This window comes from Loxodonta africana, chromosome 13 (assembly GCF_030014295.1).
Source record: "Loxodonta africana isolate mLoxAfr1 chromosome 13, mLoxAfr1.hap2, whole genome shotgun sequence".
In the NCBI taxonomy this organism is placed as follows: domain Eukaryota; kingdom Metazoa; phylum Chordata; class Mammalia; order Proboscidea; family Elephantidae; genus Loxodonta; species Loxodonta africana.
The window spans coordinates 9,598,891-9,615,605 of NC_087354.1; the positions used below are offsets into that span (position 1 = coordinate 9,598,891).

The 16,715-nt window shown below is 51.5% G+C and overlaps 1 protein-coding gene across 2 annotated transcripts in view; it reads left to right on the forward strand.

Moving 5' to 3' along the window:
- The window catches only part of OTUD7A (OTU deubiquitinase 7A), a 174,867-nt gene extending 160,311 nt beyond the window's left edge, over positions 1-14,556 (forward strand). For both annotated transcript variants that reach the window (XM_064296217.1, XM_064296218.1), the window contains exons 9-11: positions 8,284-8,398; positions 8,601-8,685; positions 11,596-14,556. In XM_064296217.1, the coding sequence (XP_064152287.1) occupies positions 8,284-8,398; positions 8,601-8,685; positions 11,596-13,041 (1,646 nt within the window). In that variant the 3' untranslated portion in view covers positions 13,042-14,556. The remainder of the gene's footprint in view (positions 1-8,283; positions 8,399-8,600; positions 8,686-11,595) is intronic.
- Positions 14,557-16,715: the final 2,159 nt, after the last annotated feature.

Below are 16,715 nucleotides of genomic sequence, written 5' to 3' on the forward strand. Positions count from 1 at the left end.
ATTTTTTAAAAGCCACACATCTTGTATAGGACAATAAAGACTGACAGTTTTTATTCCTGGAAATGGACATGCCTTTACATTTGCTAGGTCTTTAGGTGTTTGAATCCATCTGGTCAGCACTTGTGCTGGGTTTGCTTTTGTTGTTGCTCTGTTTACCCCTGGTGCACACAGGCTTCAGATTCCTCTGGTGTTGTCTTCTATTTATGGTGGGCTCATCTGTCAGAGGGTTTTTCTCACTGTCTTCTCCACCCTTCATAGTGCACCTCAGCCAGGTTCTGTCTCCAAATGTGTGCCCCTCTCTCAGCAGTAAACTACTGTTACTTGTGACTTGCAACTTGTTTGCCTCATAGGGGCAGGGCTGGGGTAGGTAAAGTCTGTGTTACTCTGATTCAGCCTTTGTCTTATGTAGGCACTATGTCCCCTCCCAACAAAACCTCCCACTGGGTCTGAGTGGGAGGGGTGACCTAATCAGTCCTCCTACCACTCCTCCAGCTGTAGTTCTGTCTCCAGCATATATTCCTGCCCCTCTTCCAGGGACTGTTTCTGTTGTTGTTGTCAGGTGTTGTCCAGTCAGTTCCAACTCATAGAAACCCTGTGCACAACAGAACGAAACACTGCTTGGTCCTGCACCACCCTCACAATTGTTGCTATTCTTGAGCCCAAAATTGCAGCAACTGTGTCAATCCACCTTGCCAAGGGTCTTCCTCTTTTTCGCTGACCCTGTACTTTACAAAGCATGATGTCCTTCTCCAGGGATTGGTACTCTTGATATCATGTCCAAAGTATGTAAGATGTAGTCTCGTCATCCTTGCTTCTAAGGAGCATTCTGATTGTACTTCTTCCGAAACAGATTTGTTCATTCTTTTGGCAGTCCATGGTATATTCAGTGTTCTTGGCCAACACCACAATTCAAAGGCATTAAATCTTCTTTGATCTTCCTTATTCATTGTTCAGCTTTCCCATGCATATGAGGATATTGAAAACATCATGGCTTGCTTGGATCAGGTGCACCTCAGTCCTCAAGGTGACCTTTGCTTTTCAACACTTTAAAGAGGTCTTATGCAGCCAATTTGCCCGATGCAATGCATCTTTTGATTTCTTGACAGCTGCTTCTATGGGTATTGATTCTGTGGATCTAAGTAAAATGAAATCCTTGACAACCTCAATCTTTTCTTCATTTATCATGATGTTGCTTATTGGTCCAGTTGTGAGGATTTTTGTTTTCTTTATGTTGAGTTATAATCCATACTGAAGGCTGTGATCTTTGATCTTCATCAGTAAGTGCTTCAAGTCCTCCTCACTTTCAGCAAGCAAGGTTGTGTCATCTGCACATCACAGGTTGTTAATGAGTCTTCCTCCAATCCTGATGCCCCATGGTTCTTCATATAGTCCAGCTTCTCCGAGTATTTACTCAGCATACAGATTGAATAGGTATGGTGAAAGGATACAACCCTGACACAGACCTTTCCTGACTTTAAACCATGCAGTATTTTCTGTTCGAACGGCTGCCTCTAGATCCATGTGCAGATTCCTCATGAGCACAGTTAAGTGTTCTGCAATTCCCATTCGCTGCAATGTTATCCATAATTTGTTATGATCCACACAGTCAAATGCCTTAGCATAGTCAATAAAATACAGGTAAACATCTTTCTGGTATTCTCTGCTTTCAGCCAGGATCCACCTAACGTCAGCAATGATATCCCTGGTTCCACGTCCTCTTCTAAATCCAGCTTGAATTTCTGGCAGTTCCCTGTTGATATACTGCTGCAGCCACTTTTGAATGATTTTCAGGAAAATTTTGCTTGCATGTGTTATTAATGATACTGTTCAGTAATTTCCACATTCAGTTGGATCACATTTCTTGGGAATAGGCATAAATATGGATCTCTTCCAGTCAGTTGGCCAGGTAACTGTCTTCCAAATTTCTTGGTATAGACGAGTGAGTACGTTCAGTGCTGCTTCCATATGTTGAAACATCTCAATTGGTATTCTGTTAATTCGCGGAGCCTTGTTTTTTGCTAATGCCTTCAGTGCAGCCTGAACTTCTTCCTTGAGTACCATCAGTTCCTGATCATATCCTACCTTCTGAAATGGTTGAACGTCAACCAATTCTTTTTGGTATGGTGACTCTGTGTATTCCTTCCATCTTCTTTGGCGCTTCCTGCATCGTTTAATATTTTCCCTGTAGAATCCTTCAGTATTGCAACTTGAGGCTTGAATTTTTTCTTCAGTTCTTTCAGCTTGATAAATACTGAGGATGTTTTTCCCTTTTCATTTTCTACCTCCATGTCTTTGCCTATGTCATCATGATACTTTACTTTTTCTTCTTGAGCCGCTCTTTGAAATATCCTGTCCCGCTCTTTTACTTTTTTTTTTTTTTTTCCTTTTGCTTTAGCTACTCTACATTCAAGAGCAAGTTGCAGAGTCTCTTCTAACATCCACTTAGGTCTTTTTTTTTCTCTTCTGTCTTTTTTAATGACCTCTTGCTTTCTTCATGTATGATGTCCTTTATGTCATTCCACAACTCGTCTGGTCTTAGGTCATTAGTGTTCAATGCATCAAATCTATTCTTGAGATGGTCTCTAAATTCAGGCAGGATATACACAAGGTTGTCCTTTGGCTCTTGTGGACTTGTTCTAATTTTCTTCAGTTTCAACTTGAATTTGCATATGACTAATTGATGGTCTGATCCAACTCAGCCTCTAGCCTTGTTCTGACTGATAATGTTGAGCTTTTCTATCATCTCTTTCCACAGACGTAGTAGATTTGATTCCTGTGGATTCCATCTGGTGAGGCCCATGTGTATAGTCGCTGTTTACATTGGTGAAAAAAACTATTTGCAATGAAGAAGTCATTGGTCTTGCAAAATGAAATCATGCAATGTCTGGCATCATTTCTATCACCAAGGCCATATTTTCCAACTACCGATCCTTCTCCTTTGTTTCCAACTTTTGCATTCCAGTCACCAGTAATTATCAGTGCATCCTGATTGCCTGTTTGATCAATTTCTGATTGCAGAAGTTGGTAAAAATCTTCAATGTCTTCAACTTTGGCCTTAGTGGTTGGTGCATAAATTTGAATAATAGTCATATTAACTGGTCTTCCTTGTAGGCATATGGATATTATCCTATCACTGACAGTGTTGTACTTCAGGATAGATCTTGAAATGTTCTTTTTGACAATAAATGCAATGCCATTCCTCTTCAAGTTGTCATTCCCAGCATAGTAGACTATATGATTGTCCGATTCAAAATGACCAATACCAGTCCATTTCAGCCCACTAATGCCTAGGACATCAATCTTTATGCGTTCCATTTCATTTTTGACGATTTCCAATTTTCCTAGGTTCATACTTTGCACATTCCAGGTTCCGATTATTAATGGATGTTTGCAGCTGTTTCTTCTCATTTTGAGTTGTGCCACATGACTAAGACAGACTAGGAAGGACTCAGCAGTCTACTTCTGAAAATAATTAGCCAGTGAAAACCTAACGAATAGCAGCAGAACATTATCTGATATAGTGCCAGAAGATGAGCCCCTCAGGATGGAAGGCACTCAAAATATGACTGGGGAAGAGCTGCCTCCTCAAAGTGGAGTCAAACTTAATGGCACAAGATTTTGGGACCTTCATTTGCTTCCAGGGATAGTTTTTTCCCTGTTCCCACCCACCAGCTTTCACAGAGAAAAAGCCACAGTACACTAAGAGTGACAATATCTGTTGCCTTTCCCTCTACAAATTAAGCTTTTGTTCCCTAGGGAGATGGAAGAGAAAGATTTGTGAAGAACGCTTTCTCAATATTCTTGCCAATCTTTAGGGTGAGCACATAGGTCCCTGAAGAGGAGTCTACAAGGGGATGTGAATTCCCCTTATATCTGTGGCCCCCAAGGGTTCTATGTTTCTTCACTAGCCTACACTCTTCCTCTTCCAATTTGTTAATTTCAGCTGAAGTTTTCTTATCGCTGTCTGGCTGAGTCTGCCCCAGGTAAGCCAGTGTTCACATCTGTCTCTCTTTACAGGTGCCTGTCTTTCCTTGTATTTCAGGTTAGTTGGAGGCACTGTGACTTCAGCTCTCTGATGGGGTTAAAGTGTGAATTTGCAGTTTCACTGGCTTTTTATAATTGTTGTTATAATGGTGGGAGCAGTGCTTTCCAGCGTCCTGTATCCAAAGCAAAAACCAGAAATCACCACTCCAAGTACTCAGAATATACCCAGGCTAGCTTGAGATGGTGCCTACATATTTGGTGGCTAAAAGACAGGGAGAGCACTTTCGAGGGAAAAAAAAAAATTCCCAGGCTTTATTTTAAAAAGCATTTGCTGTTATGGACATCTGCCACCAGAGGGCAAAGAGCTACACTGCTAAACTGGACACCAAACAAGGCCAGGTTTCCAACAGGGAAAAGTAAACACATAAAGAGGCAGAGGCACCCAGAGCAGCTGATGCGAAGCTGCTCTGAGGCCTCCCTGGCCTGTATGAGGCCTCCCTGGCCTGTATGAGCCCTGTGGTACCAGCCTCGCCCATGGGCAACAGCTGTGCCCACTGCAAAAGATTGTTGTTGTTGTTGTTAGCTGAGGTTGAGTCGGCCTCTGACTGGTGATGACCCCCTACACAACCGAACAAAATGCTGCTGCCTGGTCCTGCACCATCCCCATGATGGGTGGCAGATCAAAATGCTGTGATCCACAGGGCTTTCACTGGCTGATTTTCAGGAGTTGATCAGCAGGCCTTTCTTCTCAGTCCATCTTAGTCTGGAAGCTCTGCTGAAACCTGTGCGGCAACAGAGCTATGAACACACAGCCTCCACTGACAGACAGGTGGTGGCTACACGAGGTGCACTGGCTAGGAACTGAACCCAGTCTCCTGCATGGAAAGTGAGAATTCTACCACTAAGCCACCACTGCCCCCTTCTGCAAGAGGCCTTCCTTTTAGCCCGAGTGTCTTCAAGTATGAGCAGGCATCCCCCTACAGACTCACCCAGTACCTGGCCTTCACTCCACTAAGATCCAGGCTGAGAGGTTAGCACCACCTTTGGACCCTTCCAGATGAGGCATCAGCACCTTCAGTTGTCCTCAACCTCCCACCAGCAGTGGGCAGCCCAGGCCGCTGGTTCGAGCCCAACTGCTGAGGGTAGGAACTCCCAGATTCTCCCCATGAGTAACTCCCCATGGTTGGAAGTTAAGTTAGCTGGTCTATCTGAAACAAATAAACCAAAATCATAGTGGCTTAGCACAACAGATGCCCGTTTCACACTGAAATGAAGTCTGAAACAGGCCTTCCTGATTGGCAGACAGCTCCTACCCATGTGGGAATTCAGGGGCCCACCCCGGCCATCTCGTAGCTCCACCATCTTCCATGGGCCGTCAGATGGAGAGAGGGAGTAGGGGGAGGTCTGCCCACTTCTCAGCGCATCACCAGCATCTCCACATCCTGTCTTCTCATGTTCCACGGCTGCAGCTGAGCACGTGTTCCCTCTTCGATGCTTCCCAACAGGAGCTCCACCCTGGGAAGGGGGCTCCGATCTTTGGTGGGTGGACAGCCATACCTGAATCACCCAGATTGCACCCACAGGGACTGCTTATAACAAATCATTTTTCCAAATGTACCTGATGCTAAGAACCACCAACCAACCAACCTGTTGCCATCGAGCTGATCCTGACTCATGGCGACCCCATGTGTAACAGAGTAGAACTGCTCCATAGGGTTTTCTTGGCTGTAATGTTTACAGAAGCAGACTTCTGTGGCACCAGCGGGTGGGTTCAAATGGCCAACCTTTCCATTAGTAATTGAGTGTAAACAGTTTGTGCCACCCAAGCATCTTAAGAATCTCACTGGAAATGCCATTCTCGGGTACTTTTCCTGACACTCTGGTTTGGCCCACCTTTGAGTGGAGGTCTGGAACCTGTGCTGTCACTCAGCACTCTGGGTAGTGGGGCTGCTCTGCCTGGCAAGTCTGGGAAACAATGTTGAAGAAAAGGTGCCTCTGCCTCCTCCTGCCCCCCCCATCTGTGTGGTGACTCGTGAAACGGGGGCAGGCTTTGGGCAGCCCTCCAGCCTGCCCTGGGAGTGGCCACCCTGCAGCTCAGCTCTGGGGAGGGCAACCATGTGGCTTGGCCACATCCAGGCAGAACCCGGCAGGCTGTGGCCAATGCAAGCCACACTACCTCCTGACCTCCCAAAACAGAGCACCACACTGCCCAGTCCCCAGATTAACCGGAACACTGGAGCTGGTCTGTGGTCAACAAGCCTCTTTCCCTTTTATATTTGGGGACTGGAGGAGAGAAGGCAGTTTATTTTTTCCCTTGCATTCTCTCTTTAGCAACACTGGAGGGCAGCATTGAGTCAGTTTTTCCAATTTCTTAGGCAAAAATTAAGTATTCATTGTATTCCATCTTAGATTTTGTTATTTTTGTTCTTGCCCTGGCGCCCTTGCCATGAGTCATGGGAAATGACATGCAGCTTTTGCTGGCTTCAGAGCAATGGCTGCGAGGAGCATTCCTGGCCAAGGAAAAGTTCCTCTCCTCAATGGAAGGGGGGCTTCCATACTGGGTGGGGTGGGGGAGGCTGCTGTGGAGCGTGAGGCCGAGGCAGCACCCAGGCAGCCCTGTGTGCGTGCTCGAGTGTAGCCTCAGGCTCTCTGCCCTGGAGGCTGGGCTCTCGGTGCCTGAGGAAACTAGCTCTGTGGGAAGCAGCTGGGCTCCATCCAGGGGCTGGCAGCACCAGGCACAGCAGTGCAGCCCAGGGAGGCACAGAAGCGGATACTAGGTGCACTGCGGTGGAGCTGGGCCAGGACCAGGTTGGAAGCACGGCGACTAGGGATAGCTTGACCAGTAAGCAAGGTCCACGCGGGCTTAATTGTGTTTACGTACTAATATCTGCAGTGCACAGTTTCACATGGGTTTTACCATGTGTTTGACTATCAAAGACGCAGTGAAATTGTGCACTACAGATTAGTAAATACAGTAAGCCCGTGCCTACCTTCCTTGTTGGGTGATCCATCCCTGAGGGCGGCCCTCCTACCCGCCCTCCAGCCCACGTCCTGTCTGGCACTACCTGCCTCCCAGAGCACCTGGTAGGGGGAGGTCTGCACAGTGAAGGTGCACCAGCTTCCACCTGCACCCACAGGGGCCCTCCCCAGCCTCTGGGTGGGCTGCGCCTGGGCAGCTCCCTTATAGCACATGCCACTCTCCTCACCATGAGCCACAAGCAGGCAGCCAGGATGCCCCACTCCAGGGAGGAGAAGCTGCCAAGGCACCAGCTGTGCTTCTTGGCTGTGATGTGGCTCCCCAAGGGGGGCCTGCAGGGAGAAGGAGTGGGGCCCCCCAGGAGGCCACCACCAGAGGGCAGCACAGGAGATACCACTATCGCCTGTTGCTAGAGGGGCTGCTGTTCTTGCTGCTCCAAATAGATCCTGTACACACCCCGCTCTCCAAGCCCTTCTGAGGTGGGCCAAGATTTCCCACGAGGTCCCAGAGAAGTCGGCAGCTGTGCATTTCATCATAGGTTTAGTGACAAATCAGTCCCTCTCTCAAATGGCCAACCAGTCGTCCCTCACTTGAGTCTCCCCCTAGATGTTCCCACCTCAAACAGCTCCCCTGCCCCTCCCCAGAAATGCTGCCCCCCCCACGATTCCGGCACCCCCTCTGCCTGCGCTAACCACTGCCTTATGCACTATCAGGTGTGTCTTTACCTGCTGATCCTGTCCCCAGCACAGACTACGGGCTCCACACGGGCAAGGCCCAGGAGGGTCTCCCTCGACACAGGAGCCTGGGACCCAGAGCCAGCCCACGTCAGTCATGGTCATGCAGATCGGACCTGTTGAATGAAGTCAAAGACAAGTCACCTGATCTGCACATCTGGTCCTTGTCCTTGTGCATGGAGGTCCCACCATCACACCCCAAAGCTGGCCAGGTGTCCTGGCATAATGTGCTAACCACCTGCACCACCCTCCTTGGAAATAAAAGATGCATAATTGCTTTTTCCTGCCCTGTGCCAGAGTGGGTCCCTGTCCTCAGACAGACCCAAGATGTTAGCAGAGTCCAGGTTGATGCCTCTCACTGTTTTCTGATGTCCACGATAAATATTTACAACATTTTGAAAACAGCAGTAACGTATTCAAAACATGCTGTCTGACCGCTCCCCCGGCCCAAATGTCATGTACATCTCCGCTCTGTTTCACCAAACCCTAGACATCTGGTCTTGGAATGCGGTCTCCTCTATGCCCGGGACTGCCAGTCTACCTGCCAGCCCCGGGCGGCTCTGCAGCTGCGTCTCTCTTCTCTTCCAGCTGTGATCCCTCTGACTGACTCAGAGCACAAGCTGCTGCCCCTGCACTTCGCAGTGGATCCTGGGAAGGACTGGGAGTGGGGGAAAGACGACAACGACAATGCCAGGCTGGCCCAGTAAGACCCTCCCCTGCGTCCCTCCCTGGTGCCCCTCAGTTTCCCCTCAGCCAAGCCCCAAGGTCACAGAGGGCTGGCAGGGCCTTGGGCCTCCTGGGGAGGGGCTGGACTGGGCCTGCTCCCCCACCCCGGGGGCCAGCTGGCAGGGTGGACAGGCACAGGCCAGCTCGGGCCCTCTTCACATGTGCTCTTCCCTCGCCAGCCTGATCCTGTCACTGGAAGCCAAGCTGAACCTTCTGCACAACTACATGAATGTGACGTGGATCCGGATCCCCTCTGAGACCCGGGTGAGCCTGTCACGGAGGGACCCTGCCCAGCGGTGAGGCCGTAGCCACTCAGCACCTGGCAGGCCAGGATACAGCCCCCGCAAACGCTGGCTGGGGGAAGGACTCACTTGCCCTCATGGAGCCGCCCCCCACCCCAAGCCATGCCCACAGCTGGGAACCCGCCAGGCACTGTCCCCTCTGCGCAGCCTGCCGGGGCTCTGGCTTGAAGCACCTCCAGTTGTACTTGGGGCACGTGTGCAGGCGTGTGCGCATGCATGTGTGAGCACCCTTATCCGCAGGCATACATGTGAGCGCATGCCACTGTGCACACGTAAGCGTGCATGCCAGCTCAGAGTTCTGTCCCCTTATTTCCTGCAAAAAGTGAGGAAGAAACATGCCCACTCAGATAACAAACTGAAGGCAAGTCACAACACCTGCTACCTCTGCGGAGGTCAGAACAGGATATGCTGCCGAGAGCAGAATTAATTATAAGCTGTGTGTGGGTCCTGGGAAAGCCAGGGGACCAGAAGCCCGATTGCACTGCGTCCTCCGCTGCCCCCTCCTTCTCGGAAGGCACAGACAAGGGTGGGTCGCGCTAACCGGGCAGTGAGGAGGCCCCCCCACCCCAGGAGGGTCTGTGCTGCCACTGCTTCCAGACATGAGACAGGTCCACTTTAACTATGTGACTGACTGATGTTTTTGTAATCCTAGTAGTGAACTCCCAGGCAAAGGGATGGATTTGTGAAAAACATGTGCAGATAACTGACCCACCCCAAACTTCAGGTTACTTAGCCATAAAGTGAGCTATACCAGTTGCAGTCAAATGTATGTGAGCAGAACTGTGCTCCATAGGATTTTCAATGGCTGATTTTTCAGAACAGATTACCAGGCCTTTCTTCCAAGGCACCTCTGGGTGAACTCAAACCTCCAACCTTTGGGTTGGCATCTGAGCACATTGTTTGCACCACCCAGGGACTCCAAAGCGGGCTGTACAACAAACAACCCGCTGCCACCGAGTCAGTTCTGACTCATAGCGACCCTATAGGACAGAGTAGAACTGCCCCCATAGGATTTCCAAGGAGCGGCTGGTGCATTCGAACTGCCGGCCTTTCGGTCAGCAACTGAGCTCTTAACTAGTGAGTATTACAAGAGTGACAGGAATAAAGTTCTTAGCACATGCCTACACAGTAAGGACCCCGCCCGTGCTCCACGCTATTCTACTTGCTCCCGTATTTCAGCCTTCACCGTAGTTAATCTTCACAGGGCTCCATGAAGCAGGTACTGATATCCCTATTCTACTGATGATGAAACGGGGGCACAGTGACTGCCCAAGGTCACACGGCCAGTCGGTGCCGGATCTGGATCCTAGGCCCTGCCTCTTAACCTCCGTACAGACCTTCCTGTCCAGTGCCCGGCAGGAGTTTTCTCTGTAGTACTGCGGGTGTTCTTTCCTAACGCCCACGCAGGGTGTGACGACAGTAACTGTAGACCGAGAACAAGCAGCTCTCAAGCTCACACAGCCTTGGTGGCCTCCATGTCAGCCCTGGCATGGGCCTCTCCTGCCCACACTCCTCCCTCGCCACACCCCAGGCCTGCGTACCTCCCTTCCCCGCGGGCACCCCTGCGCTTCTGCTCTTTGGTGTCCATGGCAAACCACTCTGACGCCAGTAGCTCTTTCCAAACTTGAGAAAGGATGGGAACAGGAAGAAAGGAATTTTGGATTGGGAGATGGTGAGAGGCTCATTCTGCCCTTGCTTCCTGGTGACCTGGCAGGAGGAGGCTCACGCTCTTGGACCTGCTCAGGTCTGGGGGAGGGGCAAGTGATTGGGGGGTGAAATAAGGTGGGAGAGCAGTAGACTTTCTCCAAGGCTCCCCCTATGCAGACCAGGAAAACCCATTCAGGTGTGTGCCTGCCAGATCCAACTGCTGGCATGAGAGTCCCTGCTCTGCACCCTTGGACACTCGGTCAGAATTCTTTCTCCTCCTTTATCAGGGGTCCCCGCCCCAGTCACTGGTCTTGACCATGTTCTCCTAACAGCCTTGCCCTCCTCTGGCTAGCTTAAACTAACAGTGGGTCTCCCCAAGGTGTTCACAAAGATGCACCTCCCCACCCCAGGACTGCCTTTTCTGGCAACAGTAACATCTTTCCTGCTGAGCACAGAATCTGTTTCAGAATCCTTCTCAAGCTAGCCTTCCACCCTGCCAACCCGAGAGGAATCCCTAAGCTGATCTGTCATCAATGACTCCAGGGGCTGTTTACACCAAGATCCAACTAATGGGGTTCTGAGGGCGAAGCTTCTATCCCCTGCCTCCAGTGATCAGGGGAAACATCTCTACAGGAGACACCTTGTGTAGGAGCCTTCCTGACCTGAAGGCCTTCACCTCTGCATAGAGGCCGGCCTGGGGCTGTGTCTCATCAGGCAGCAGCCTTACCCAGGGCTGGAAGGCCACTGTCTGGGCATGGTAATTTTCTCCCAAATGGCCTGAGGCTCAACACCAGTGGGTATCTGCATCCTGCCCACACTACTAGGCTCAGAGAAGGTTCCAGGCAACCAGCAACCTGAGTTCACCAAAGACACAGAGCAGGGAGACAGCCTCCTTCCCAGAGGGCACAGGCCCACTTTTAAGCACATGACTAAAGGCATATTAGAGGCCCCCTAGGAGCCCTCCGGCTCGACGGCAACGGGTTTGTAGAAGCCCTCCCCAAAGTCCAACTTATTATTGCAGCAAACCAGTGCCTCTCCTGTCTGCTCCTGTTTCTTAATCATGGCCATTCCGTCTTGCAGAGACCAGAGTAGCAGTCAGGATTGGGGCAATGAGGCCCAAGGTCTCTAGGCTCAGCAGGACAGTACCTGTGACTGTCTCTGAAGGGCCCATGTGGGGACGGCTCTTCTATGAACTTATTCCCTCCCACCCTAACTGTCCCCACAGGCCCCTCTGGCGCAGCCAGAGTCCCCTACGGCCTCAGCGGGAGAGGACGTGCAGTCCCTGGCTGACTCGCTGGACTCAGACCGCGATTCCGTGTGCAGCAACTCTAACAGCAATAACGGCAAGAACGGCAAGGAGAAAGAGAAGGAGAAGCAGCGCAAGGAGAAGGACAAGACCCGTGCGGACTCCGTGGCCAACAAGCTGGGCAGCTTCAGCAAGACTCTGGGCATCAAGCTGAAGAAAAACATGGGTGGCCTCGGTGGCCTGGTGCACGGGAAGATGGGCCGCGCCAACTCCTCCAACTGCAAGAACGGCGACGCGCCAGAGCGCAGCAAGGAGAAGAAGGCCAAGTCACGCAAGGGCAGCAAAGAGGAGTCGGGCGCGTCGGCGAGCACGTCTCCACTAGAAAAGACCACGCCGTCGCCCACGGACAAGGCGGCGGGCACATCGCCAGCGGACAAGGGCGGCGGGCTGCGCGGCGACGCGTGGAAGTACAGCACGGACGTGAAACTAAGCCTCAACATCCTGCGCGCCGCCATGCAGGGCGAGCGCAAGTTCATCTTCGCCGGCTTGCTGCTCACCAGCCACCGGCACCAGTTCCACGAGGAGATGATCGGCTACTACCTGACGAGCGCGCAGGAGCGCTTCAGCGCCGAACAGGAGCAGCGGCGCCGCGACGCAGCCGCCGCTGCCGCAGCCTCCGCCGCCGCTGCCGCCTCCACAGTCAAGCGGCCGCCGCGCAGGCCCGAGGCCGAGGGCGGGCCGGGCCCCGAGCGCGCCTCGCCGGGCACGCCGGCCGGGCCGCCCACGCAGCTGGTGCTCAAGCTCAAGGAGCGCCCGAGCCCCGGGCCCGCGGCGAGCGTGCGGGCGGCGGCGGCGGCGGCGGCGGGCGGCGCGGGTTCCCCGAGCGGCGGCGCGCGGCGCGGGGCGGCGGCTGGGACGGGCCCGGGCCGCAGCCCGCCGGCGCCAGCGCGCCAGAGCATCATCCACGTGCAGGCGGCGGGCGCGCGGGGGGACGAGGCGTGCGCGCCGGCCGTGGGCGCGCTGCGCCCGTGCGCCACGTACCCGCAGCAGAACCGCTCTCTGTCCTCGCAGAGCTACAGCCCGGCGCGCGCCGTCGCCCTGCGCACGGTCAATACGGTGGAGTCTTTGGCGCGCGCCGTGCCCGTGCCCGTGCCCAGCGCCGCAGCCGCGGGCGCCGAGCACAAGTCGCAGACCTACACCAACGGCTTTGGCGCCGCGCGGGAAGGCCTGGAGTTCGCGGACGCCGACGCGCCGCCTGCCTGGTCGAACGGTGAGGGCGGCCGCGGCGGGCCGGGCCCGGCGCAGCGGCGCTGCCAGCGAGAGAACTGCGCCTTCTACGGGCGCGCGGAGACTGAGCACTACTGCTCGTACTGCTACCGCGAGGAGCTGCGGCGGCGGCGCGAGGCGCGCGGGCCCCGGCCCTGAACGCGCAGGCCCCCGGCTCCGATCATACCGGATCCCTTTTCCTTTCTGTCGGTGTCTTTTTTACATACCCTGGTCAACCGGAAGGCCGTTGACTTCTCTGTCAGTGCTGTGTACGTGTTTGGTCAAACGTTCCTAATGGTGCCTGAACCTACACTGACGCCACTCAGGTAGTAGACGGATAGGAAACAAGTCATACTGTTGGAAGTGGGACGTGCTAGCCCAGCCTCTGCCTCGTACCTGTGGAAACTCAATAGCCATTGCCAGAGTATTTTTGTTCCTCAGTAAGAGAAATAAATTTGCAGCCCTTTGTTTTTAAAAGGGGGTGTTTTACATGCTTTTCGTTTTGCTTTGTTTTTCCTAACCTAGCGACTGACCTCTTCCATGTAGCGGTCACTTGCGTGCAGTTGGTACCATCCAGGGTTTAGAAACCAGCGCCGAGGACTGAGGCGAAGGCTCCACGGCGGCTTCTCATCCCTCCAGGCGCCTCTGAGGAAAGGAGGCGATCGGCTGCCCTCTGAAGCTGTGACCCTTTAGAAATATCCGGCTCCATCTCATAAGCTAAACCTCCTCCCACAGCAATCCGGCCACGCAACGTTCACACTGCCATCAAAGCCGCAGGCATCGTGAAGGGGTACCGTACGACCTACCTCGCAGGGCGTGGCGAGGTGTATCGACTGCTCGGGTGCCGGGCATCTCTGGTGACAGGAGCTTTCCAAGGACACCTTGGATTCTAAAAGCAAGATTCTTAACTTGCAATTTGGAGTTTCCCGTAGATGAGCGAATATGGCAGCCTGCCCACATTTCTCCTTTGAAGACATTGCCGCAGTGAACTGTTGCTGGAGGGCCCCCAGAAAGCGGTCGATGCCCAAGGAGCGAGGCAAGGAATGGACCCTTGGGTCACTGTGTGAGCCCCCACTAGGCTGCTTGGGAGCCCGCTTATCCCTCTTCCCAAAGGGAGGGGGCTGAGGGAAGATGGGGGAGGAAAGCGCCCCTGCCCTTGCCGCACCCCCAGCCTGCCCGGGTTAGCCAGGTGAAGGGGTATCCCTCTGAATGTGCCACCCTTCACAGGCGGGGAGGACCCTGCCTGTGGCTCCATCGAGGAAGCAGCCTGATTCCTGAGCAGTCCCCTTTTTGGTGCCTCCTATAATTTTTGAGGAAAAAAAAAAAATGTGTCCTTAGCTACCCTGTTTTGAGCAGCAATATGCAGCCTTCGCCTCCTAAAATTACCTCTGGAGAATCCCGTTCTTGGCCAAGGACACTGAGGAGCTAAAAACCTGCCTCCCGAAGGAGAAATCTTGTTTCCAAGAAATACGGAGAAATGGGTAAAATCCTCACTAACAAAAAGAGTACTTAAAAACCTGTGAGAGCCTTAGCACAGCCTCTAATAATCCTAAAAAAGGAGAAGGTGGCCAGCGTTGCCGGAGTGTCTGCTCAGAAAGCCAGGACGTAGACCATCTCATCATCCGAGCCAGTTCGCCTTCTCCAGCAAGGACGCTTTCCCCTTAACATAAAAAAACAGCAACAGCAAAAAAAAAAAAGGAGAGGGATTTTTTTTTTTTACTTGTTTAAAGAATTATAATAAAATAATTGAGTATTTCCTGTGAGTAATTCCTCTTTTTTTTTTTTAACTATTCCACAGCACGTGGAGTTTTCAGTAAGATCTTCAAGTTTTGCATAATTGGTTCCTTAAAATTATTTATTAAATAGAGTAAGAAAGTTTTTGAACGTTTTACTTTTCACGTTGAATAATACTTTCAAGGTGTGATAATTACTAACGGTCCTGCCCCTCATATAACTGGGGTTTCTTTTTTTACTTGGAAAAAAAAAAGAAAGTACGTAAAAAAAATTCTCATCAGGAGGGATTGTGGCAGCTCTTTGGACTGATTCTTCATGTCATGCTGAGCAACTGCTTTGCCACCCAAAGCTGTGGAGTCACAGAAGGTGTTGCTTCAAATGTAGACACTGGCCTCTCTTCCTGCTTCTCACACTTCAAAGTTGAGACATCGGTCTTAAAAGGCTTAAATGTGCACTCAGAAACCAAACTCAAGCCTAAGGAGTCATAGAAGCAGGAAGCCGAGTCCTGTTTGTTTTTAAATTTTCTGATTTTAAAACAGTCAACCAGAAATTTCCAGAATTGGCTATGCAAACATTTTATCTTTCTCATGCTTTCTGTCAGGTTTAAAAGAAAAAAAAAAAAAATGGTCCACTGTAATGGAGAAAAGCCTTCCAAAAGAGGCAGGGTGACACGTGGTATTATCAAAAGGTGACAGCCTGAATTTCAGAGTCACCTCTTCCCCCCACCCCCTCTGATGACAGCTGTACTATTATGAACAAGAGCCTGAGAGCCAGCCCCTGGGCACAGCGTGGGCCCCTGTCACCATGTGTTGGGGCGCCACCTGCTCAGCTCAGTCATGAGGCAGCCCGGACTGGTCGGGGCCTGGCGGTGCTGGCTTTGGGCCCACCTGGTCCACACCTGTTAAGAATAGCCATTCTCTTTTGTGAGAGGTTTGCAGCCATCCTTCCTCTAAACAGTATTTTTTAAAAAACTGGGGGAGCCTATTCTACTGAGTTTACTAGTCCTGCGTATCAACAAGAAACCCTGGAGGTGTAGTGATTAAGTGCTACGGCTGTTAACCAAGAAGTTAGCAGTTCAAATCCGCCAGGCGGTCCTTGGAAACTCTGTGGGGCAGTTCTACTCTGTCCTATAGGGTCACTATGAGTTGGAATCGACTCGGCGGCAGTGGGTTTGGTGGGTGGGCATATCAACAACACTCTGTGTTGCTCAGAAAGCTTTTTAGGCATGGCCTCTGGCCAGAGACCTCTCAGACGATATTAGTTTATCAGGCTGGACAGGAACTTAAAAACTGCTGTGCTGTTGGCATGGGGGCCAAAACCCATAAAACCAAACCAGTTGCCATCAAGTCAGTTCTGACTCGTGGCAGCCCCACGTGTGTTAGAGTAGAACTGCGCTTCATGGGGTTTTCAATGGCTGTGACCTTTCGGAAGTAGATCGCCAGGCCTTCGGAGGCACTTCTGGGTGGATTTGAACTGCCAGCCTTTCAGTTAGTAGCCAGGTACTTAGCCGTTTGCAACACCCAGGGACTCCTTAGTCTTCTGTGACTTGGGAGCCCTTTGTGGAGCAGAGAAAGAAGGGATTATAGGCAATGGAAAAAGGGAAGAAGGTGATTCCTAATTCTAGAAAGACAGCCAGCCCCACCAGGGCAGCATCCCTGCTGCCATCAGCGGCCCAGACCCCGAAACACCTGGCCAGACTTCCCTTTCTGGAAATGATAGATGTCGCTAAGCAACAGCAAGCTTCCAGAAGGATCCCAGATTTTTCTAAACCCCAGTGGAGATTATTTCAGTAATTTACTTCACACTTTTCCTGCACATGTGTTACCTGGGAATATGATTTTTAAAAATAGTCTATTAAAAGTTAGATGTTTTAAAGCATATTATTGTTTGTAGATTTTCTGCTGTATTAGGTTAAAATTTTACAAGTCAAGTTTAAACTGTACTATAGAAATTATTTTTATATTATTTTCAGAATATGCCACAGGGCAATATTTTTTGCTCTTAATGTCACAGGGTGTCCCTTGGAAGGGCAGCACTAGCCTGGACGGAGCTGTGCCGTGGGCTCTCGGGTTCAAACGCTTTCTGCCGTTTGTTCAAAT